Below are 26,862 nucleotides of genomic sequence, written 5' to 3'. Positions count from 1 at the left end.
AGGTGAAGTGAAGTTGCTCAGTCGTGTCCAACTCTTTGTGACCCCATGGACTGTAGCCTACCAGGATCCTCAGTCCATGGGATTTTCCAGGCAAGAATACTGGAATGGGTTGCCATTTCCTTCTCCAGGGGATCTTCCCGACCCAGGGATTGAACCCGGGTCTCCTGCATTGTAGGCAGACGCTTTACCGTCTGAGCATGAAGTTAGGTACCTTCCACTAATGTAAAACATATGGTACACAGAATAACTAGTGATGATAATGACATTAACTAAGGGGGAAAAAGCAAGAACCAATTCTCTTTTTCCAACTCATTTAAGGATCTCCTGCTACTGTGTTTAAATACCCAGCACACCACACCCAAAATTGTTTCCCCATAACATACTCAAATAAACCATTGCAAGGTAGTTCTTTTAACTTCTAGAAAGAGCAACATTTTACAGTTGAGTTTTGTTTAGTAAACCTATATCAATCAAACCCAAGTGCATAAATCCGTATAACATAAGAAGAATGATAAGGCACCCTAGAAGTAATACTAACACTCCAAATAGAAGTGAATTTATTTAACCCTAGCAATAATCCTATGAGAATAATCCCGTTATTCTCCTACTTTAATAGCAGATGACACTGAGACAAAAGCATTTTAAGGAACTTGCCCAAGATCAATTTGCCCTGACCAAAACTAGGCATCGGAGGGATTTGAACTCAGACAGTCTGGTTCCAAAGTTCAAGTACTTAACCATGAGGCTGTACTGCCTCCCCAGTAATGACGTTGGTTAAATTAATCAAATGCCTACTGTGTAGCAGACACTGTGTTAATCCCTTCATATATATTAGCATATTAAAATCATCTTTCAGGTCATCTGGACATAGGAAAGAGGGACAACAAAAGAATTACCATGTCAACTGTTCTCTGTGTCTTTGGCGTAGCACTTTCACTTGAGTGTGGTCTCTGCATTACTTGAGATGGTGGGATGTTAGCAATAAGTTATATTATCTCTTCCTTGCAGGGGTGGAATGGTCCAAACCAGTGAGCAGTATGAATTTGTTCATCATGCTCTGTGCCTGTATGAGAGCAGACTTTCAGCAGAAACTGTCCAGTGATTCTCTGAAGACTCACCAGACCTTTGATCTCTAGGGGTGATTAGCTGATTACCCACTCAAGGCTTCTGGAAGGAGCTTCCCGCAGTGGAAGGGAAGAGAAGCCATGAAGCCAAGTCGGGGCATGGATTGTGGAAGATGGCAACATATTCAAGTCCTCCAGCCTCTTGTGTATATGAATGCACTTGTAAGCATCCCCTAAATTATTTTGAAGGTCCTCTGCTGATGGAGGTATGGTTGATTTCTCACACCGCTAAGGAGGAATTTGTTTTGTCTGTATTGACTATCTGCCACACAGAATATATGTATGAAATATACGTCATCAGATGATACCTTGAAGAGCTGCTGAAGAAATTATTATTGTATGTTTAGATGCTTTAATGTTTGCAAAATCTGTCTTGTGAATGGACTGTCAGTTGTTAAACTGTTCCTGTTTTAAGTGCTAATTCCTTCTCAGTTACCAGAATCTTGCTGCTAAAGTTGCAAGTGATTGATGATGGATTTTTAACAAATAAGTCTGTGTTTTTGGAAAAAAAATCAAAAGCAGTAACTATTTTATATGGAAATGTGTCTTGAAAATATTACCTATTAAGTGTGTATTTATCAGTACCTCCTATCAAACAATTACAGAGCACAATGATTGTCATTGGGTATATATGTATTTACTCTCTACTATTGAGCATAGAGGTGGTTTCTGCTCCAGAATTCTATCCACTGTATTTCTACATTGTGAGTCATTTTACTTTCAAAGGGAAAAACAAATTTGTAGCAACTCTGATGTATTAAGAATTTTAAATACTTGTCTCTCTTTTACTAAGAAAGAATTTTTGAATATAATGTCTACCTGAAATCTCTCTCCCAGTAAAAGGCAGATGCCTTTGAAATTGATGTAACCTGTCCCATTTCCAGTGGTTCTTTAAAAGGATGCTGCCATGGATATCCTTAAATCACTGAAACAATTTAATCCTCAAGAGACAAAGTTTAAAAAAAATCTACACTCAGCAAACACTAGATGTTCTGCTCACATATGAATTTTTAATGCAACTATGTTGACTTTGTTTCCTACTGCCAATAAACTACTCTTAATACTAAATGTTGAGTAAGTCATGTACTTTTTTTTCCTTATTTGGAGAGAGACCATTATCTTTTAGGGAAAGCCTGAAGTCAATAGTGTGATGGGTGTAATTTTAGTCTACCTCTCCCCAGTAGAGATGACGATTTCAAAATGTAGTATTGTCATCACTTGAGTGATAATGATCTAGAAGTGCCATCATTATGTGGTTTTCCTCAATAGACTTCCAGCTATCATTATACACACAGTACATGTTTATGTCTTCATATCACTTGTCATAGGCCTTCATAAATTACATGGTTGGTGTTTGTTCGGCAGAATCACATCACCTGAAGAGATGTAATGCTGTAGGAACATTGAATTACCTAAGATTACAATTCTTTTCCCTCTTGAGCTTAGTCGTGTGGCAAAGGGATGGTAGAAGAAAACTTATACATTTTGTTCTGCTCCTGGGGGCTGGAATTTTTTCGACATAAAAAAAAAAGACAGAAGTAATCATAATCCCTTCTTTCTAAGGAAACAGACAAAAGGACAACTGGTGTAAAACTTCCCCCAAACAATTCAATAGGAGGAAGTGCTCGTCACTGACTTTTCCCCCCACCATGAAGGCACATTTCCTTCCTAGTCTTTGCTTCTCTTATCTGGGAGAATTTTTTTTTCCCCCAAGCAAAGCATGAACAGTCGTTAAGTGGAAAATGGAGGCTGAATTTTACATGGCGATTCTTACCTGCTTCATCTTCGTGAACTCAGGTGAGTGGATCTGCCTCAAGTTCCCTGAGGCATTTCTTCAATAGCCAGCAGAGGAGTCTCTGTCCTTTGAAAAGTCTGTGAAACAAAGCGGAAATGGAGCCAGGTCTCCATGGCAGTTTAGCCAGAGACGATGAGGAGGGGGAATAAAAGGAGCCTGTGATGCCCACATTTTGTTGAGATTTCTCCCCAAAAGAAAATAAATGGCCTCCTCTGGTGTCCTCCAAATGCCTCAGGCAGCTCCTGAAATGGCATCTGAATGGCAGAGACTAAAGCAGCCCCAAGGTGGGGAAAACGTATTATTATGTAACTGTCTGTGGCATCTTTCTGCTTTTTCTCTGTCAAGTTATAGTTTGGTTTCCTTTGTGTTAAAGAAAGAAAGTATAAGAAATATAATTAAAGGGAGTTGAGGAACTGTGGTGGGTTTTATTTGGAAGTTGTTATTTGGAACGTCTGAATATTTTAATGAAATAGCTGAGAAAATTAAGTAAAAGCACCTTGAAGATGGTTCTTGAGCCTGAATATTTCACTTTTTAATCTGATGTTTAACAATTGGGTATTCAGTTTTCTTTTATTAGCATTTGAGGGAAGACTGTAGATACTGTCACAAAATAGAAAAATACTTCTCTATAGTATTATAAAAATTCAATTTGTGGTAATCAATACTTTTATTAGTTACTATTAGCTAGGAGAATGTGCTTAGAAGAATGGAAAATTTTGTTTTATTTTGGGATAAATATACCTAATTTTCAAAAATTGTATTCAAACTCATCCATTTGTACACAAACACTTATAGCAGTGGTAACTTAAGAATTGGAAAATGGAGTGTTTCTTTAGAGTGGAGAATGGAGGTGAGGTGGAAAGAGTGAAATGGTTAAAATGGGAATTGGATTTTATATGACTTTAGCATATTAAATATTTGGGCTAAAATAGCTCACCGTATTCTTTGGATGGTTTAGTTTCTTTTCCAAGCTTCCTTTCATTATTTCAGTGGGGGTGTATTTTCTTCCCTAACCCATGTGAAAGGAAAAGAAAAGAAGCTAAGTGTGACATTTTTGCATTGTCTGTTTTGGGATTTTTAAATCACATGTGTTGAATCTGGAACTGTTCACTTTAAATGATAGCAATTGCAAAAGATAAGTAAAGCTTGCATTTTGACCAGGCTGATTTATGGGTGGGTTGCTTTGTTTTCTGGTGGGCTTTATGGTTTGTTGCATAGCCCTTGATGAGCTTCTCATCTTCCAGAGGGGTTTCAGATTGTCCATGTCCAGAAACAACAGTGTCTTTTCAAAAATGAGAGAGTGGTCATGGACTTGTGCAATAGGACAAACCAGAACCAGCAGTGGATGTGGACTGAGGATGGAAAGCTCCTTCATGTTAAATCTGCTCTGTGCCTGGGCATCTCCAATTCCTCTGGTGGCCCTGGCCGAGCTGCCATCTTTGCCCCCTGCTCCCAGGCTCCTCGATGGACTTGCTATGAGAAGGAAGGGTTCCTTGAGGTGGAAAATGCCTCTCTCTTTCTCAAGAAACAAGGCTTCAGAGTAGTGGTCAAGAAGGGCAGGAAGTACCTCCATAGCTGGATGAAAATAGATGTCAACCAGGAGGGAAAACCAGTCAATGAAAGCCTCTGCTCTAAAAAAGGTGAGTTCTTCCTTTCAGAATTGATTCTGAAAGTTCTGTTAAATATCTTGCTATTTTGCATTCAAGGGAAGTCCACATGCTCCAACAAAATTCTTATTGAAGATTCATAAGCGAATGGAAATGGATTGTGTGGTACACACCAACTTGGAAAATTTCATTATCTTCGTTAAAATAAGCCCATCTTTCCTTTTTCTGTCTATCTCTCATGCTTCCTTCCTTTTTTTTTTTCTTACTTATTTTATTAATTCAACAAATATTTCTTGAGCTTCTCTTTTGTGTCAAACATTAAGCACTTTGGCTAAATACTACTAGATGTGGGAATGTAAATCTGTGTATAGTATACACAGGTAATGACTAAAGGCAATGATAAGGAAATTAATAATTTTGCTGATGTAGACACTTCTGTTCTCTGATTATGAGGAGCTATTAGAACATCAAAATGGTGCTTGATAAGACTGGGAAGATAGTAAGTTATGCTTTTGCAAATCTCTTGTACTAATGTTTAGGGGTAGATTTTTTTGGAGGTAGTATCTTTGACATGTTAAGAACAAATGTGCAGCCACAGAATTTTCTAATTTGTTGATCACTGATGAATAGAATGTACATAATGGACATATAAAAACTTGTATACACATGCATAAATTTCTGGTACAACATACAGTTCAGCCCTAGACTAGGAATTTTTATTTGTCAATACAGCTTAATTTTCTGTTTTACTTAATCATTTTATTGCTTATTTACTCCTTTATTAGAGGTTTGCTTTAGGAAGTCATGAAGGATAAAAGAATTGCTACATACTAGCTATAAATAACTGGAGAATTATCTAGAAATGAAGCCCTTCCATAAGATTATAATTTGTCAGGGTAAAGTGAATTGCCCCAAATAATTAAATAGCAGAGGTATAGATTAGAACCCAGGTTTATTTTTTTAAACTTTTTTTATATTAGAGTATAGCCGATTAACAAATAGCATTGTGATCCTTTCAGCTGAACAGTGAAGGGACTCAGCCATAGATACACATGTATCCATTCTCCCCCAAACTCTCTTCCATCCAGACTGTCACATAACTTTGAGCAGAGTTCCATGTGCTATATACAGTAGGACTTTGTTGAGAACCAAAGTTTCTTGATTCCTTGTCCAATATATGTTCCATTTTACAGTAGTTTCCACATGCTTATCCATAACATTCTTGCCCAATTGGCTACATTCAGAATCACCTGGTGGAGAGGAGTAAAATGAGTCATTGCCATCATTTCTTCCTTTACTGTTGTCTCCAAGATTTGATTCCAAGAAATCTATATTTGGGCATGATACTGGATGCTTTTAAAAAAGTTCCCCAAGTGATTTTGATTCATAACCTCATTTCAGGATCAGCATCCACTGTACATTTAAATATTTTAATTAGGTCTTGATTTTTGAGACTTACATGAGTTTTTTCACCACACTGATCTTTGAACAGTTTTAAGTCACTCATTCACTAGATTAAACATCTAAGTAGGTGCCAATTAAATGGGCTCTTCTACAGTACAAGAGTCTCTATTCTTATAAAAACTTCTGATATGAGAAAAAGATAAGAAATATAAAATTTAATTATGAAATTCAACTTTATCAGGGAGAATACATCACATAACACCATCCATACAGTTCCTTTCCTGTAGTTCATCTAGCTAGGTCTGTCCTAAACAACACAGGAACACTGTAAATATTTTGGTTGTATGGTGTATGGTTATACCCAAGCAGTGAGATTCCTCCCCAACTCCCAATCAAACCTTAGAAGAATATTCTTTCATTAGAACTTTTAAAAAGCACATATGAATTCAATAGATATGGGTTATTCAAGATAGAAGATAATCCATGGAAAAACTATTTCTTTTAATCTTCACACAAAACATGTCTAATGATATACTTCATTTCAAAAGTAAAGTAGGTATAATAGACCACTTGCAGTTAACCACTGAACAAGCCATATCCAAAATGCCTGATAATGTGTGTTGGGGGAGAAATGGACCTCTAGAAAAAGCAAAGTTAAAATTTGAACAATTCCAATGCAAAAAAAGTATCTTATATTTGAATATACATAAGTGCAACATATACTTTTACCTTCTGTTAGAAACCAACAGACTTTTTTCTTCTCCAACTGTACAAAATGATATTGGTTGACCCATAGCATGAACACTCACTGATTTTCTAGAGAGTTCATTGTGAAATGTTAAATTTCATGTAGATGTTTATAGTGAATGAATTCCAAATGCCTTTTCTTAAGAGTTAATAAATACTACACTTTTAAGTAGCACAAATATGCATGTTGTTCATTCAGAGGATGTATTTTTTTTATTAGGCTCATCAGTAAAAGCATACTTGTGAAGGTCAAAACCTGGGCTATATATTTCATATTTGTTTCATAGAAGAAACATTCATAATGCCATTCAAGTATTTAAGTAATGTTTCTCTACTACCTACTAGGTGCCAGAACTTGTGCTAGTAACTGAAGTACTCTACACCAGTGATTCTCAACCCAAGTTTTACATCAGAATACAGTGGAATGTGAAATAGTATTAATATCCTGGCTTCATCCTCTAGGTCAACTAACTCAAGGATTATATTTTTAAATACTTCCAATATGCAGCCAAACCTGAGAATCACTAAATATGTCTTGCTCCTTAGGATAATGAGAAGGCAAATAAGTAAATAGTTAGTTATAATAGAGTATGAGTAGAAAAAAATATCCCTTCCTCCAATATATATTCTTGCCAATGTGTCACATTAAATGATAGTGTTTTTTTAACTCGATACTTCTTAAATTTTTTAGCGTTTCTTTGAATGCCCACTGAATTTTGTCATAATTTAGCTGTGCTTCATTCTCACTAAGATGTCTTTTTTCTTCTTCCTCTCCTTTACTCAAGTCCCTCTATGATAGGATGAATCAAATAGGTTTCCAAAGTGGGTCAAAATCCAATTCAAAAGTTAATAAGGAGGTTTTTAAGAGAAGAACCTGTACTAGGGTCAGGTTTCCTCAAATAATCACTGTTACTGCAATGATTTTTATTAGGAGAGGAATGTAAAATTGACCTATCTTTTCAAATTTTCATATAATTTATATTTCTTTAAAACCCCTTAAAACAACCATTTAATGGAACAAATAGAATAGAGTTTGTGAGTGAAAGTCTCTCAGTCGTGTCTGACTCTTTGCGACCCCGTGGGCTATAGAGTCCATGAAATTCTCTAGGCCAGAATACTGGAGTGGATATCCGTTCCCTTCGCCAGGGGATCTTCCCAACCCAGGGATTGAACCCAGATCTCCCACATTGCAGGCAGATTCTTAACCAGCTGAGCCACAAGGGAAGCCCAGAATAGAGTTTAATGGGACCTAATTCATGGGAATCCAATTAAAAAGAATATATAGATTATGTAGAACCAGGATCACCAGGAGCATAGTAGATTACCAAGTTAAAGAAAAGATGGATTTAGATTTTTTTACCATTCCCTCTGAATTTTAAGTTTGCCCTTAAAGACTATACTACATAAATTCATTTTGGATCCCTCCCCCACAAAAAAAAATAATAATGTATACGGTAGATAGCCTCTTACTTAAAAAAAACTTTAAAGATCAATTTTTAAAATTAGAGCCTTATAGCTATTATTCTGAGTAGGGAGTAATAAAAAGCATTGCTTCCAAAATGCCAATTTATCTAGCTGAAATGACAAAATTTTCTTTTTCCTATATATTCTTTTGTCAGTCAGTTGCCAGATATCCAGCTATCTGGAAACCATCTTACCTTCAGCAATGTGTCAATAAAACAAGTGATGGACAGATTCAAAATTTTCCTCCATATAGCCACATCTTTGGAGTCACTGTATTGAGTATAGCTTTTAGAAATATTTTGTGTATTGTTTCTCAGTTTCTATAAATTCACACAAGGCAGTCATCAATAAGGCAATAAGGAAAAACTAAATTTTATTCTATTCAACTGTATAGCAATTTTATATAATCACACATTTGATTTTTTAAGATTATTATTGCTTTAAGAGTAAAAATGCATTCTGAGGTCCAAATCTCTAATTTACAAACTTTTGAAACCTGGCACTCCTAAGGGTTTCCTGCTAGCAAAAATCTTATAAGCTAAAGGAAAAGTCATATCAGCCTACACTTTGGGGGAGGGGTACTTGTAGATTTCTTGGAAAGTTCACTTAAAATTCAGTTAAAAAATTTTTTTTTCTCCATGACTAAGTCGTTTGTATATACAAGAGATGCAAAAGAAAAAAAAGTTAGAAAGAATTATTATGCTATAAGCCTCTTCAGAACAGAAATCATAACTTAGAAATCTTTATCTCCCTTAAAGGTAATCTTGGTTCCAATGGTCAACAAGTGCTGGCTAAATGTGTTTCAACTTCTAAAAGGTGTTAAATATCAGAATTACAGTGATTCCAAGTTGGCTCTTCTGTGGTAGGGAATCCAGGAGACAAGGGTTCGATCACTGGGTTGGGAAGATCTCCTGGAGGAGGAAATGGCAATTCACTCCTGTATTCTTGCCTGGAAAATCCCGTGGACAGAGAAGGCTGGCAGGCTACAGTCCACGGGGTTGCAAAGAGTTGGACACAACTGAGTGACTGAGCTTGCACATCACAATAATAGGGAACAATTAAGGAAAGTTACGGACTACTTTTATGCCACTACTGAAGTCCTGATTAGTGGTTTTTCTCTTCTTCCCAAATCAAGCAGAATTTTTAAACCCACCAAGCCATTAACAGTTACAGGATCATCTAGTCCAACAGGAAAAGTCTTAGCCCCACAAGTAGACAACACAGGTTACGGGGACTGAATTATTGAAGTTGTAAGGCCCTACACAATATGGAAAATAACTCATTCATTGGCCCCCTCTTTTACATGAGAAACAGAGAAATCTTCTCAAAGGATATTACATATTTGCAAGCATACCTAAGCAAATAATCCTTAAGACAGGAAAATAAAAGCATTCTAAACTTGAAAAAGGATTCCACAACACCAGCACCAATCTGTTGACAGCAGACCATACTCAAATAGTTCTAGGACTTCCAAATGAGGAGTACAAAATTCCATCTGTGGTTTGGATACCTATTCCAAAGAATTCGAAGTCTCCTTAGAAGTATAAACACCCAGGATGACTGTCTAAAATTGTTACTTTCACTAAGATGTTTCATATTGTATGAAGAGTAACATTGTATATGTCAGCCAACCAATCAACATTTATTCCACATCTGCTACAGATTCATTCATTCAGATCTCAGTTTTGTCTGAGGACAAGCAAATTTTTCCAGATATATTTTCAAGTGTCCCTGATATGGCTGAGTTAGTAAAATCACTACGAGATCTCACTGCTGAAGTAAATCATATTGTTGGCAGGCTTGTTATACCTGCCGGTTAGAGTAATTGTTTCATTGTAGTCATATGGGTGAGGGAATAAAATGCATAAGCATTGTAATAGGTAAGCAATCATATATGCTCTTGGGAGACTGGGTTTTAGCAGCTATTTCCTCTAGTGATCGGTAGTAGTACTTGTAAATACAGAGAGCTTGATGGGAAATGAACAAAGCAAAACAGAAAGTGTCTTTGTATACACAGACTCTGACCAAATTGGCTGTCACTGACATTTTAGAGTTTCCCTCCTTGCATCATTATAACATGGACTTTGCAATTAACCATTTATTTACATGATCATTGAAAATCATCCTGTCATTGAGTATTAATATATGCTTTCTATGATCACTGAAAAACATCTAACATAGCATCCGGAGTTGCTCAACGATTTTCAGCTTGTGACACGTCATTGAACTTACCAGGGCACACCCAAGGCTGCATATGACTTTCACGGGCTCTGTGCTCTTATATCTTTGTGACTTCCTTCCTCCACTGGAAAAAAAATAAAAAATAAAAAATTATCATGGGTCCTAGCATTCTCATTTATTCACAACCTGTGAAAAAAAATTAACATTTTTTTGACCCTGAAAGTTCTTTGTCAAAAATTATTTTCAAAGGAAGTAAGCCATTTCATGGACCCTAAAAATCAAGAGCCCTAGGCAGTGTTTGTGTTGCGCCTAACAGATGAGCCAGCCCTGGGCACACCAAGTAATTCACCTGCTTTCCACATGCTTTTGCCCTAACCCTGTTTAGGCTCTGGCTCAGCGTGTCTCCCCCAAAGCCTTGTAGCCATGAACTAATAAACCATTCTTCTCCCTCCATCCTTCTACACCACCATTTCATCCTTTTCCAATGTTTGTGTGTGCATTTTCCCAAAAGAAGATGTGGGACATTAGGATAAACCAGGCTCATCATCATCTAACAAACCATAGTACAGTAGTTGAGTAGTAATTAGCTACTGAAAAGCATTTCTTTGATTGGCTAAACTTTCATTTTTTAATCTAAATTTTTTACTTTGCTATGCTTTGATGTTTTACTATCCTATGTCTTGGTATCAATTTCCATTTATTAATTTTACTTTTTCCTAATCTTGCATCTTTTTTAAGTTTCTTAAAAAAAAAATTAACCCCTGATTATGCCTTCTTGATTGTTATGCCTCCTATTGTTTGTAAAGTTTCCATCTTTGGTACTCTTTTCAAAAATGTTTAAACTTCCTAACTCACTTTTTCAAATTTTAGGCATGTGTAATTTTAAATGTATTCTTTATTTCATTGACTGCATTTTCTGAAATTTTAATTATTCATTTTAACATTTCTAATAATTATTCAGAATATTATAATGCCCAGACCTTTCACTTTATTCTAGTCAAATCTTATTTAATATATCTTGTATATTAAATATTTGTGTGTAAATGTATATATACAAATCATCATTTTTCTAAGGTATCTTCTGTTTCATTTATCTCTTTTCCAGATTTCTTTCCCACTTTTAAAGGACACATTACATTTGGCATCTTCCTACAGAATAGAAAGTATCAATATAGTTTAAATTTTATATATCCAAAATGAGTTTTATTCAAGTTCTTGTTTTCAATATGCTTGAACATTTTTTTAATCATTTAAAAGAGGGAAACTAACAAATTGTGTATTGTCTCCACTATCATTATACAAAACTTCCATTTCTATTATGATTATTCCTGAGGCAATCATAGATGAATTAATAAACTAAAATGCATATTGCTTTTTAAAGAAATGTATTTGAAATATGGTCTTGATATGACACAGTCATTGCAAATCATCTTATAGGTGAGCTCTAAGTGCTAAGCTTTATTTTTTCTACATTAAGTACTAAACTTCTTAGATTGGACCTAGGATGGTCCACCTTATTTTGAATTGTGTTCTAAGAGGAATTGTGTATAATGTGGAAACAATGTAATAGCAATGGTACAATAAAGCTTTTTAAAAATAGCTTCAACATATTGTTCCATTGTGTAGGAACTTTTCCTTGCATTTGTCAAAACACATCTTGTTCTTTCATGAACTGTAAAGTGTATATACCTTTTAAAAGAACATCAGAATTATAGAACCCAAAACACACAGAGATATACTATTTTTAGTGTAATTTCATAGCACCCATTTCAACAAAGAATTCACGCAATGGAAAGGTGAAATTATTTTAATCACCTTATATATTTCTATGATGGATTTTTCTTTCTTTTCATCTACTTCATAATTCTTCAATTCCCACATTAGACATGATTAGAATTCAGCTTTGGCTCATATTGTACATATGGAAAAAGTTACATATTTAGAGTATATTACACCAGAGAAATGTATATAAATGCAGGTGCTAGATCCCACACCAGATATACTAGATCATAATTTGGGGGTAGGGAGTGGGGCAGTAAGGCTTTAATATTCCAACAAGCTCCAAAGGAGATTATGATACCTAACAAAGTTTGTTTTGAAATTCACAAAATTTGGAAGTTAAATGTTAAGACTAAAGTTTCCTTCCTGTTTCTTAAATAGCACAAGTTAAAACATAGACACAAAATGAAGGGGTACCAGACTTGAATATTCTGTAGGTTCTTTCTTTGGAAAAAAGGTGGTGTCCTAAACTGGAAAATGAACTTGTTTGGTTTGGTGTGTCTTGAAAATACGTTTAGGAGGTTAACTAAAGACAGTTATAGAAGAGTAGAAGTTTTTCCATAAGATATCCCAAAGCTACTTGCAATGGTGATAAGCTATGTTATTTGCAAAAGAAATTTCAAGAGTGCTTTGATCATTTACCTAACTTGGTGAAAGTCTTATTTCATCCATTGAATTAATTCTATAAACTGACTAAAAAAATAGTTCTCAAGAGGAGAACTTACCAACTGCTCCTTGGTGAAGAAGAGTAAACATAGGTTGACATGCAAAGACACATAATTACATGCTAGGTATATGGAAGCTTGTCTCTGCCCTCACCTCACCATTAAATCTTTTTTTTCTGAGGATATGAGAGCTAAAATTGTCTTAGGTAGTAATCAACTCAGGGGATTGACATTGGCCAAAGCTCGAAATAGCCAAAATACTAATCTCCACGTATAGAATTTTTTGCATCCCAACAATAGATTAGTATCTGTGTAAAAGGACATTCTAGCACCTAAATCAGTTAAGAGTGCAGAATCAAGACTGCTTCTTGGGGTCTGTTGTAAAGGCATATTACTAATAGTACAGTTGGATCTGTCCTATAGAAGACATCCCAGGACATCTCTACATATGCCAGGCACAATAGTGATAGTGGCACAGAATTCAGGAAGATAAACAGAAACTAGGGAGAATGTCCAAACATTTATCAAAGCTTTAGTAGATGTACAGGTAGGGTTGCTGGATAAAATATACCACACCCAGTTACGTTTGAATTTCAGATAAATGACAGTTTTCAGTATAAGCATATTCCTAACATACAATATAATATAATCTTTGAATGTTGTATATTGGGGATATATTAAATATACTGAGTCTTTGGTTATTTACGTGAAATAGTAATTTAACTGGGCATCACATCTTTTTATTTGCTACATCTGGCAATTGCATATACAGGGTACCCTGAACAATCCTTCACATCTCAAGGAAAAGATGCTTAATGGTCTTGGTTATTTTATTAACATTTAAGAGAACAGCTGATATTTACATCTTGCTAAATTATAAAAGGGCCTTTTCCATCTTGAGCCTCATTTTGGGCTTATCCCTGATAGCACAGTTTCCATAATTCTCCCTGCACCTTTTAAATTGGATAGATGGATAAAAGATGGGTAACAAGACAGGGCAAATGGGTATGGTCACACTCAAACTATCTTCTATTTTTCGTGTAACTGAAACTTATCTACATGCCCATTGTTAAAGCGGTCTTTTTCTAAGAAAAACTGTTTTTATATGAAGACTGTATCGAACACGAGGGTAATTTTAGCACCTGTGCTTTCTTTACTCAGCTGGCCCAGGAACTGAAGTCTCAGTAAGGAGCATTAGAAACACAGCTCCTCCCCAGACCCCCACTACTTTTAATGCACTTCCATATAGCCTGGGACACCTTATTAGAAATACCACCGAGGTCTTCACCAGAAGTACCCCAGAAAACTACAGCCAGAACATCAGCCAGAGGCAGCACCTCAGTCTATGGATGGCTGGAATGACATCTTGGGTTCCCTGGACTACTCCACCCTTCTCCAGCACCACGGAAGAGGTAAGTGAGGAGAAGGGAGTGTATGGAGTGTGTTTTGGGAAGGCCTCAGAAAGCCCATTGCTTGAAAAGACTGGCTTTGCTGGAAATAATGCTACTCAAGTGGGTGATGAGGCACTCTGTGTCTTTGTTGTTAATTGTACATGAAGGCATTTTGCATAATGAGAAAATCTTGGAGGTAGAATTTAAATGGCTACACCTTTATAAGCTGAAGATAATTATAACTCCTGTAGACAGGCCTCATTTCTGAACTGAAGTCAGGGTTCATAGTCTTACAAGAATTAAAATCAGGAAATAAAAATTATAGTCAGTAATTTGCAGGTCCCCCTGCATATAGGTCACAATCATTTATGCTTATAAGGGAGGGGAGAGAGCCACAAAGCAATGGAAGCTTCAGAAATCATTATACCAGATTTGTGAAGATGGACAAGGATAAGCTGAGTCATATAGCAATTCTACCTCAGCATCCACAAGAGGACAGGTAAATGGCTGAGAAGCAGCCAGGACACGGCTATAGAATCTGTTCACATAGCGTTTCCATTTCAGGTGTTCACCTCATTTGGTTTTGCTTTCCACTCAGGGTTTTAGGCCATCATTTTAGACAATAGCTGTAATTAAAGCACATTTTAAAAGCTAAGGTTTCATTTGGCAGTGTTTAGCTGTTTCATAACAAGCGACCTGAGGGCTTCCCAGGTAGTGCAACAGTAAAGAATCCACCTGTCAATGCAAGAGATGCAGAGACCGTGGGTTCGATCCCCGGGTCAGGAGGACTTTCTGCAGGAGGAAATGGCAACCCATTCTAGTAGTCTTGCCTGGAAAATTCCATAGACAGAGGAGGCTGGCTGCCAATAATCTGTGGCGTCACAAAGAGTCAGACATGACTGAACACATCCACACACACAGAAGCAACCCAAGTAATTTAAAGAAAGTAAAAGCTCAACACTATGCATGTGACTTAACCATTTTAGAGCTGTCTTCCTTTGCATTGTGCAGAAATTAAAATTGCACACGACTCCTCGCTAGTGAACCCATACCTCATTATTGACTGCAAAACAAATAGAGCCAGTGCTATAAATCTGCCCTCCAACCTATTTCTTGCCTTGTCTCTGAAGAGTTCAGAAGGCATCATGACTTTTCTGGACACTCTTTAATCAGTTTAAAGCTCAATATTCACTGTCAGCCTATTAGCAAAAATACCATTTCAAGAAATAACCTAAACTCTAAATTCAGTTGAAATGTTAGCTTCTGCCTTCCATCACCCCACCAAGCTTGGTCTTGAAATAGGGGAAAGGGAGTATGTTCAAATTCTCTCACATCTCACCAGCTATATACCCACCTCTCCAAGCTTGATCTTCATGGTTTCAGATACATCTGGGCTTGGAAAGTAGGAAGGAAAGACAGGAAAAAGGAGCAGGAATGCTGTTACTTAAGAATGCCATCATGAACTGGCCCTGTGGTTTCCCTAAATCTCCAAGCCCTGAGCCCTTTCAACCACTGATGTCAGTGAGAGTTTCACCACTTGCTTGCGGAATTGAACACTTCTTGGTGGAACACCTTCTCATTCTGGCTGAATGTGCCTTGACTAAAACTGCATTCTAACACCAGTTTATTAGGGGATTCTTATAGCTGAGCTTAAATATTTATGTTTACTTTTTTCTGTACTTATGTGTGTATTTTGTGTGTATGTTGCTTTTGTTCAGTCCCTAAGTCATGTCTGATTCTTTTGAGACCCCATGGACTGTGGCACTCCAGGCTTCCCTGTCCTTCTCCATCTCCCAGAGTTCATTCAAACTCCTGTCCACTGAGTCAGTGATACTATCTAACCATCTCATCATCTCATCATCTGCCACCCACTTCTTCTTCTGCCTTCAATCTTTCCTAGCATCAGGGTTTTTTCCAATGAGTCAGCTCTTCACATCAGATAGCCAAAGTATTGGAGCTTCAGCTCCAGCATCAGTCATTCCAATGAAGACTCAGGGTTGATTTCCTTTAGGATTGACTGGTTTGATCTCTCTGCAGTTCAAGGGACTCTCTAGAGTCTTCTTCAGCACCACAATTCGAAAACATCAAGAAAACATCAATTCTCCAGTGGTTACCTTTCTTTATGGTCCAACTCTCACACCCATACATGACTACTGGAAAAACCATAGCTTTGACTATACGAACCTTTGTTAGTAAAGTGATGTCTTTGCTTTTTAATACACTGTCTCGGTTTGTCATAGCTTTCATTCCAAGGAACAGTGTCTTTTAATTTCATGGCTGCAGTCACTCTCCACAGTGATTTTGGAGCCCAAGAAAATAAAATCTGTCACTGCTTCCACTTTTTTCCCTTTCTATAGGTCATGAAATGATAGGACCAGATGCCATGATCTTAGTTTTTTTAATGTTGAGTTTTAAGCCAGCTTTTTCACTCTCTTCTTTCACCCTCATCAAGAGTCTGTGTGTGTGTGTGTATTGATATCAGTATCTATGTACTAATTTTTATCAGTATATATATAGGCTTTTTCCAGCAGTCATGTATGGTTGTGAGAGTTGGACTATAAAGAAAGCTGAGCACCAAAGAATTGATGCTTCTGAACTGTGGTGTTGGAGAAGACTCTTGATAGTCCCTTGGACTGCAAGGAGATCCAACCAGTCCATCCTAAAGGAAATCAGTCCTGAATATTCATTGGAAGGACTGATGCTGAGACTGAAACTCCAATACTTTAGCCACCTGATGGATTCTGAGAAGGATTGAAGGCAGGAGGAGAAGGGAACAACAGAGGATGAGATGATTGAATGGCACCATCGACTCTATGGACATGAGTTTGAGCAAGCTCTGGGAGTTGGTAATGGACAGGGAAGCCTGGCGTGCTGCAGTCCATGGGGTCATAAAGCGTCAGACACGACTGAGTGTCTGAACTTACTTAGAACTTACAGGCTTCCCAGGTGGCTCAAATGGTAAAGAATCTGCCTGCAATACAAGAGACGCAGGTTAAATCCCTGGGTCAGGAAGAACCCCTGGTGAAGGGAATGGCAACCTAATCCAGTATTCCTGCCTGGAGAATTCCATGGACAGAGGAGCCTAGAGGGCTAAGTTCATGGGGTTACAAATGAGTCAGACACAACTTAGTGGCTAGACAACAACAGCAAGCATATATATATATATAGAGAGAGAGAGAGACAGAGACAGAGAGAGAGAGAGAGAGATCAGTACCAAAAAAAAAAAAAAAAAAACCCTCTGCATCAAATAAAAAACATGCCAAATAGATACTACAATCAATAGAAACATATCTGCCTGAACACTATAAGGCTGTATTTTAGCAAAAAAGAATATTGCCTCATTTTTGCCCAAGTTTTACCATTGTAAAACAAACATATAGGAAGCTCCTAGATGTGGCTGGTCTCTACTGGGGTGAGGCAAGGACAGCTAGCTCTAGAGTTCCAGGAGCAAGCCAGTCCTGTGTTACAGAGCTCATGTGATCCAGCCCAGAGCTGGGTTTGCAGCCTCGGGTTGTGATAAACACTCTGTTGGGTTTTTTGGTCTTTTGAGTTTTAATTTTTTCTAAGGGGAAATTCATGCCTAAGGTTTATATGAGCTCCCAGATGAAGCACCAGTTGTTGAAAGTTTGTGCGTATCTAGTGTTCAATATGTTTCTATTATCAAATATATAGATATATATAGATATAGATACATATATAGAGAGAGAATTTTATCGAGGGACTAATTATACACACATACACATTTTCTCCTTTGTAATTTCTCCTCTTTCATCTCTTAATCACTCTTCACTTCCTCACGCTCACCCACCAAAAAAAAAAAAAAAAATAACTGTCCAGTGACTTTGGAAAATGTTCATACATTCAACAAATAATATTTCTTGAGAACTTAACTAGTATCAAAACACAGTGGTTAAGAACTCAGGCTTTGAAGTCAAAGGCCTGAATTCCTCTTACTAGCTAGTGACCAACTTCAGTTTCCTCATCTATTAAAATGAACCTCTACCTCTTAGGGCTATTGTGAGGACCGGGAGAGACAAGGCCTATAAAGCACTTTCATATATTCTGGGAGGTGGGCACTTGTGTCTATTTTCCATCACTGTGTAACAAACAACCCCAAAACTTAGTAGTTTAAAACAATGAGAGCTTACTACTTCTCATGGTTTTGTTAGTTGGAGGGTGGGAGTGCGAGCGTCCTCTGCTGGTTTCACCCAGGCTCACTCTCGAAGTTGCCTTCAGCATCGGGGCTCAGATGAGCTAGAAGCTTCACAGTAGCTTCTTCCATGGCTAGCATTTGAACTGGCTGCATGCTTGGTTCTCTACCTGGCCTCTCAGCCTCCATGAGAGGATACCACCTTCTTTACCGGATAGTTCTGGAAAGCTTTGCAAGAGAGGAAAGGTGGAAGCTACAAGCCTACTGAGGCCTAGGCTTGTGACCACGCATTACCTCTGCCACATTCAATCAGTCAATGGAATCCTAAGCCAGGCCAGACTGAGGAGATGGATAGGTAGAATCCACTTCTTAATGGGAAAGAGCTGCAAAGTCTCCTTGAAAAGGGGCATACGTATTGGGTGAGATGAATCTGTGGTCATTCAACAATCTACCATCGTATTTATTGGGCTTCCCTGGTGGCTCAGATGGTAAAGAATCTGCCTGTAATGCAGGAGACCCGGGTTCAATCCCCAGGGAAGATCCCCTGGAGAAGGCATTGGCAACCCATTTCATATTCTTTCCCGGAGAATTCTATGGACAGAGGAGCCTGGTGGGCTATGGTCCACGGGATTGCAGAGAGTCGGACACAACTGAGCGACTTCACTTTCACTTTTCACTTTCATGCATTGGAGAAGGAAATGGCAACCCACTTCAGTGTTCTTGCCTGGAGAATCCCAAGGATGGGGGAGCCTGGTGGGCTGCCGTCTATGGGGTCGCACAGAGTCGGACACGACTGAAGTGACTTAGCAGCAGCAGCAGCAGCTTAAAGAGGCAAGGACTCGCCCAAGGTCACATGGTTAAACAGTAGCAGAGCAAAGAGGAGAGTAGACACACACACGTACACTCCTGCCCATCTAGTCACCTTATTCTCTTGCATAGAGCTCCTATTAATGAAGATAAAGGCCAAGAAAGAAATGATTTGGAACCCAACGTCACTCACTGATGCTCCTGCAATGCTGTCCTAAGTTGGCTCTTTTCGGAGCAGATTTTTCCCTACCTTTGTCCTTTTTCTTCTTTTTCCTCACATCCTCTTATGTCAGTTTGGAGGATTGTGAACCTGAGCCAGTACTTGGCTTCAAGACTCTCTTTCTCTCATCCTGGACATGAATTAAGTAAATCAACCTGTATTACGTGCCTACAGTATTGCCTGGAAAATAGTGTTTAATTAATATTAGCTATTGCTGTTCTTGCCTGGAGAATCCCAGGGACGGGGGAGCCTGGTGGGCTGCCGTCTATGGGGTCGCACAGAGTCGGACACGACTGAAGTGACTTAGCAGCAGCAGTGTTGCTGTTATTATTGTTACCATTACAGTGTTATGTGATTGTGTGTATGTGTGTTTGTGTGTGTCTTTACAAAGACAAAGTTGGTGGAATAAGAAGCTTGCCTGTGGTATGAGTCAAGAAATATCTAGCTCAGTGGTACTCAAAGTATGGACCCCAGATCCAGAAGTCGTTAGACATGCAGCCACTATGGCCCTACTGTAGACCAACTGAATCAGAATCTCTGAGTGTACGGCCCAGCAATCATTGTTTTAGCAAACCCTCCAAGTCACATGGATGTACTTTTAAATTCCAGAACAACTGATCTAGATAAATCTCATCCTTCATTCCCAATATCTCTCTCACGGACTCACTAAATGCCTTAGTTTCCCACCATTGATGGCACTTTTGTGCATGTGTTATGAGGGGGGAAAGTAAAGTGTTAGTTGATCAGTTGTGTCCGACCTTTTGTGACCCTATGAACTGTAGCCCACCAGGCTCCTCTATCTATAGGATTCTATAGACAGACATGTCTATAGACATGTCTATGGAGTGGGTAGCCATTCCCTTCTCCAGGGGATCTTCCCAATCCAGGGATCAAACCCAACCCAGGGACTGAACCTGGATCTCCCGCATTGTAGGCAGATTCTTAACCATCTGAGCCACTTGGGAAGTCAGTGGGTGGGAGGGGATGGTGCCATAAAAGCTAAATAATCAAGTAGCAGAATTAATGCATCTAATTCCAGTCTGCTGTGACTTAGCAAAGTGTACAATCTTGACAGAAGGGGGCCCGGGGTGGGTGAGTGGAGCCTGAGAAGACAGTGAACTGCTGCTGGCCTCCAGGTTCTTTGTGTTCATTAGAGAAAAAGGCATTTCCAGGCACATGGTTCTAGCAGGCAAGCACCGAGGCTCCATATTGGAACATCGGCTGGATTTCAGCCCCTGCACATACCCTCATCCAGGCACCCCTGTGTGCCACATCCACAGAGATATACTCTGTCTTTGTACACAAGCCCAGGAGTAGATCAGACCAGAGGTGGGTGTCAGAGGTTCACCCTTCACGTTTCAGCCATTTCCTATGGGCAAAGAGAGATAGGCAGGACTGGAGGCAGCAGGAAGTCAACCTTTTGGGGCCATGAGCATGGGGTGCAGTAGGAAATTGCATGTGCCTAAATGGCCTCCAAAGGAAGAGAAGACAGGCCACAGAATTATGTTTCTCTTCAAACTCTGAGCGGAGTTCATTTATCATTTGAGTCATGGGCTCTCAAGGAAGGACTGATCTGGATCATCTCTCAGCCATGTGACCTTGGGGGAGATGATTTGATAAAGTGGTAAAGAGCCAGCGCTTTCATGTCAGAGAAGCCTGGTTTGAATCCAAGTGTTATCAACTAGTAGCTACTCAAGTCACACTTGCTTCCTCTTTAAAATAAGGATAAATAAGGTAATCTATCTGCCACATAAAACAGCTGTGAAGATTACAATCTGATTAAGAAAAGTGCTTAGTGCATTGTCTATACACGATAAGTATTCAGTAGTGTTGACTACTTTAGAAATTAACACCAGCTTCTTGTTTTTGTCTCTTTTTCACTACCCTGCCTATGTCACAGGATTGTTGTAAGAACCAGATGAGCTAGCATTATCATGTGACAATGCTTTCAAAGGAATGAAGTATTGAACATGCATTAAAAATGTTACTGGCTGGTTCTACTAAACACCCATCAGTTTTGTTTGGAGACACGCCCCCTTCTTCCCCCCACCGCCATCCTGCCCTGGCCCAGGCCTGCGAGAGGGACCGCATTTCCTCAGTTCATGAATAGCCATTGTGGTGCTGGTGCGGGTTTAATGGCTCTGTGCTTCCTTTCATTTGGCCCTCAGAGACATCGCCGCCCAACATGAGTCTCCAAATAATTGAGGAGACAAATGCAAAAAGCAAAACAAAACAAAACCCACCCCCAGCAAGTCTGGGGTCAACTCCTTTATCACGTTACATAAACACAGGGGCATCTCCCCACTGCCCCACTGCTCTGTGGCCAGAACTAAAAATGGGACAACATTCCCCTTTTCTGAGACAAACACTTAGCAGCAGAAGTGCAAACATACAGTAAAAAGAAACATTCCAAACCAGCCCCTAACGGTTCCTTGTGATCAAGAGAAGATTCTTAGGTTGTCTAGAGTGCATAGGATAAAAGATTAAACAGATGCTGAGACTGCTCACAGCACAGGGAGCTCATGCCGGGGGTACAATATTGCGGGAGGGATGTGTCCCTGACGACCCTAATTTATAATTGCATCATTTAAGCCTAATTCTGACAAAGGATTGTAGTTCTCTCAGATTGCCCGCTAACATGGACTATTATGTGCCAATAACATAATATGGCTTATGATTCACTCGACCCTCTCTGGCTTTAAAATCTCTAGGATTTTCCTTTTCTTTCATTTTCCTTTAATTATAGGGGATTTGCCTGACTCTCCATTTGGTGCACCAAAAGGCTGTGTTCTTATATTGTCACAATATGAGTCACATGCACATTAAATGCAACCCATAAAACCGAGCATGTACATCGACATGGGCTCTTTAACCTGCCAGTATTTGTCTAGCATATGGGCTCCCTTTGACAGATGAGGTGGAGCCCAGGTGAAGGTTGATGCAGAGGGGAGAGAATGTGGCAAAGGAAGGAAAATGAGATCGAAGGAGAAGCCAGGATGTGCAAATTGAGACAGGAAGTCTGTGGCTCTCAGTCCTGGTCTTACACACATCAGAATCATCTAGGAAGCTTTTTTAGATTCTCAAATTCTCCCTCAGACCTATTGAATTAGAATTTGCCAACATAGGACCTCAGCATCAGAGTGTAAAAATCTTCCCATTGATTCTAATGTGCAGTTATATTTGTGATCCATTGGGAAATAATTGAATAATTAATCTGTTAGAGAAAAAACACTGAACCCAAGAGAAGAAGAACAGTTCTGTTGACAAGGTACCTATAACTTGAACCTAATCATAAGAAAACATCAAATAATTGCAAATGAAGGGTAATACATACCATAGAGATAACTGACATATCATTCAATAAGGTCAATGACATAAGGATGGTTTTAAAGACAGGAAATGTTCCAGATTATGGCAGATTAAGAGACTTGACAACTAAATAAAACACAGAATCCTGAGTGGGATCCTTCTTAGAGAAAAAACAGCAACAACAAATGCCAAAAAGAATGCTTGAGTCAATTGATGAAATTGAAATATGGATTATGGATTAAAGCATTATATCGATTTTGCATTTCTTAAATTTGCTGTCTTTACTGATATTTAACAATTCATTCAGGAGATATGCATTCTACTCTGAAACTGTGGCAGAATGTTAGAAAAAGATTAATGGGTCTTGGTAAGGATATGTCATAGCACTCACTATTATAATTCTTACAACTTATCCATAAGTTTGAAATTATTTCAAAACAAAAAAGTTTAAAAAAAATAAAAACAGTGATTTGCTTAAGGGCTTGTATAGGGCAGAATCCAAAGGGTGCTCTTGAGTGAGGGGTAGACCAGTGGCTCAGACCTAAGAAGACCTGTCCATCTTCTTCAAGGACCAGGAGGAGAAAGGGTTGGGTGGGGGGGAGAGGATAGCAAGCATCATGATAAATGATGATGAATTTGCAAGAAAGAACAGTAAATCCAGGGGTCAGAACTGGTGGGTGAGCCAGCTGATAAGTATGATGATAAAGATACTCTGGAAAAGACTGATAAATTCTTTAAATCTCTGCAATTTATCCCAGTTACATACTGGTTTTACTCACATAGTCCACTCACAGGATAACAGCTTTAAAAATCAGTTATTATGAAATATGGTGAAAAGTCACTGAAAGGGGAAACTCTGTGAATTCTAGGGAATGTCTCTGAAGGGAAATTTTTTTCATTCTTCCCATTCTTTGGGTGAGCTGGCAACAGAATCCTACCACTGCTAAATCCAGATGCGGTCACTCCTGGGGTACTGTCTGTTTGGGAAGTACACAGGAGGTACCTGTTTTCTTATCACAGCTCTTCTTATCTGGATCTCAAGTAGAGCTGGGCCAATGAGCACACACTGACAGTGCAGCTTTATTAAACCTTCATCTGTATCCGTGAACATTTACATTTGCTCCTCTTTGCACAAGGCTGTAATTCCAGCCCAGGACAGCAGAGTTGACAAGAGAATGCCACAATAGATGATTTGCTAAGAGTTTTGATCTTGGTGGTCTGAAACCAATGACCTCTGGATAATTCCAGAAGGATTAGATCTTTTGTGGAGTCAGAGGTTGCTTAGGCACTAGTTTACCTGAAGGCTTAGGTACTAGGTACTCTTCAATTCTGTCATGCTGAGGGTTCCACAAAACCTCAACAGAAGAGTCCGACATGCAGTACTTGGATGCAATCTCAAAAACGACAAAATGATCTCTGCTCATTTCCAAGGCAAACCACTGAATATCACAGTAATCCAAGTCTATGCCCCTACCAGTAATGCTGAAGAAAGTGAAGTTGAATAGTTCTATGAAGACCTACAAGACCTTCTAGAACTAACACCCCAAAAAAGATGTCCTTTTCATTATAGGGAACTGGAATGCAAAAGTTGGAAGTCAAGAAACACCTGGAGTAACAGACAAATTTGGCCTTAGAGGACAGAATGAAGCAGGGCAAAGGCTAATAGAGTTTTGCCAAGAGAACGCACTGGTCATAGCAACTCTTCCAACAACACAAGAGAAAACTCTACACAGGGACATCACCAGATGGTCAACACCGAAATCAGACTGGTTATGTTCTTTGCAGCCAAAGATGGAGAAGCTCTATACAGTCAGCAAAAACAAGACTGGGAGCTGACTGTGGCTCAGATCATGAACTCCTTATTTCCAAATTCAGACTTAAATTGAAGAAAGTAGGGAAAACCATTAGACCATTCAGGTATGGCCTAAGTCAAATCCCTTACAATTATACAGTGGAAGTGAGAAATAGATTCAAGGGACTAGATCTGATAGACAGAGTGCCTGAAGAACTATGGACAGAGGTTCGTGACATTGTACAGGAGGCAGGGATCAAGATCATCCCAAAGAAAAAGAAATGCAGGAAGTAAAAATGGTTATCTGAGGAGGTCTTACAAATAGCTGTGAAAAGAAGAGAAGCAAAAGGCAAAGGAGAAATGAAAGATACACCCATTTGATAGCAGAGTTCCAAAGAACAGCAAGGAGAGATAAGAAAGCCTTCCTCAGTGATCAGTGCAAAGGAATAGAGGAAAACAATAGAATGGGAAAGACTAGAGATCTCTTCAAGAAAATTAGATATACCAAGGGAACATTTCATGCAAAGGTGGGCACAATAAAGGACACAAATGGTATGGACCTAACAGAAGTATAAGATATTAAGAAGCGGTGGCAAGAATACACAGAAAGTGAAGTCACTCAGTAGAGTCCAACTCTTTGCGACCCAGTGGACTGTAGCCTACCATGCTTCTCCATCCATGGGATTTTCCAGGCAAGAGTACTGAAGTGGGTTGCCATTTCTTTCTCCAGAGGATCTTCCCAACCCAGAGATCAAACCTGGGTCTCCCGCATTGTAGGCAGACACTTTACCATCTGAGCCACCACACAGAAGAACTATACAAAAAAGATCTTCATGACCCAGATAATCACGATGGTGTGATCACTCACCTAGAGACAGACATCCTGGAATGTGAAGTCAAGTGGGCCTTAGGAAGCATCACTGAACAAAACTGGTGGAGGTGATGGAATTCCAGGTGAGCTATTTCAAATCCTAAAAGATGATGCTGTGAAAGTGCTGCACTCAATATGCCAGCAAATTTGGAAAACTCAGCAGTGGCCACAGGACTGGAAAAGATCAGTTTTCATCCCAATCCCAAAGAAAGGCAATGCCAAAGAATGCTCAAACTACCTCACAATTGCACTCATCTCACATCCTAGCAAAGTGATACTCAAAATTCTCCAAGCACGGCTTCAGCAATACGTGAACCGTGAGCTTCCAGATGTTCAAGCTGGATTTAGAAAAGGCAGAGGAATCAGAGATCAAATTGCAAACATCCATTGGATCATCTAAAAAGTGAGAAAGTTCCAGAAAAACATCTACTTCTGCTTTATTGACCATGCCAAAGCCTTTGACTGTGTGGATCACAACAAACTGGAAAATTATTCAAGAGATGGGATACCAGACCACCTGACCTGCCTCCTGAGAAACCTGTATGCAGGTCAGGAAGCAACAGCTAGAGCTGGACATGGAGCAACAGACTGGTTCCAAATAGGGAAAGGAGCACGTCAAGGCTGTATATTGTCACCCAGCTTATTTAACTTATATGCAGAGTACATCATGAGAAACACTGGGTGGATGAAGCACAAGCTGGAATCAAGATTGCTGGGAGAAATATCAATAACCTCAGATGACACCACCCTTATGGCAGAAAGTGAAAAAGAACTAAAGAGCCTCTTGATGAAAGGGAAAGAGGAGAATGAAAAGGCTGGCTTAAAACTCAACATTCAAAAAATGAAGATCATGGCATCCAGTCCCATCACTTCATGGCAAATAAATGGGAAAACAATGGAAATAGTGACAGACTTTGTTTTTTGGGGCTCCAAAATCACTGCAGATGGTGATTGCAGCCAGGAAATCAAAAGACGCTTGCTCCTTGGAAGAAAAGTTATGACCAACCTAGACAGCATATTAAAAAGCAGAGACATCACTTTGTCAACAAAGGCCCATCTAGTCAAGCCTATGGTTTTTCCAGTAGTCATGTATGGATGTGAGAGTTGGACTAGAAAGAAAGCTGAGCACTGAAGAATTAATGCTTTTAAACTGTTGTGTTGGAGAAGACTCTTGAGAGTCTCTTGGACTGCGTGGAGATCCAACCAGTCCATCCTAAGGAAATCATCCCTGAATATTCATTGGAAGGATTGATGCTGAAGCTGAAATTCCAATACTTTGGCCACCTGATGTGAAGAACTGACTCATCTGAAAAGACTCTGATGCTGGGAAAGATTGAACGTGGGAGAAGAAAGGGACGACAGAGGATGGGATGGTTGGATGGCATCACCAACTCAGTGGACATGAGTTTGAGTAAACTCTGGAAGTTGGTGATGGACAGGGAGGCCTGGCGTGCTGCAGTCCATGGGGTCACAAAGAGTCAGACACAACTGAGCAACTGAACTGAACTGAACTGAGGGTTCCACATCTGCATTGGAACAACTGAAGAATACAATTA

The 26,862-nt window shown here is 39.0% G+C and overlaps 2 protein-coding genes across 3 annotated transcripts in view; both read left to right on the top strand.

Annotated features, from left to right (window-relative positions):
- The window catches only part of PTPRR (protein tyrosine phosphatase receptor type R), a 269,697-nt gene extending 267,505 nt beyond the window's left edge, over positions 1-2,192 (top strand). For both annotated transcript variants that reach the window (XM_043447554.1, XM_043447553.1), the window contains exon 14: positions 1,009-2,192. In XM_043447554.1, coding sequence (XP_043303489.1) covers positions 1,009-1,102 — 94 coding nt within the window. In that variant the 3' untranslated portion in view covers positions 1,103-2,192. The remainder of the gene's footprint in view (positions 1-1,008) is intronic.
- A 593-nt stretch (positions 2,193-2,785) lies between these two features.
- Positions 2,786-26,862, top strand: part of PTPRB (protein tyrosine phosphatase receptor type B) — a 123,053-nt gene continuing 98,976 nt past the window's right edge. The window contains exons 1-3 of the mRNA XM_043447551.1: positions 2,786-2,921; positions 4,164-4,559; positions 13,928-14,178. Of these exons, the coding sequence (XP_043303486.1) occupies positions 2,867-2,921; positions 4,164-4,559; positions 13,928-14,178 (702 nt within the window). The 5' untranslated portion in view covers positions 2,786-2,866. The remainder of the gene's footprint in view (positions 2,922-4,163; positions 4,560-13,927; positions 14,179-26,862) is intronic.

The sequence above is a fragment of the Cervus canadensis genome, chromosome 25, assembly GCF_019320065.1.
Source record: "Cervus canadensis isolate Bull #8, Minnesota chromosome 25, ASM1932006v1, whole genome shotgun sequence".
Taxonomy (NCBI): Eukaryota; Metazoa; Chordata; class Mammalia; order Artiodactyla; family Cervidae; genus Cervus; species Cervus canadensis.
The sequence above is the reverse complement of the archived record's forward strand: the minus strand, read 5'-3'. Positions and strand labels throughout refer to the sequence as shown.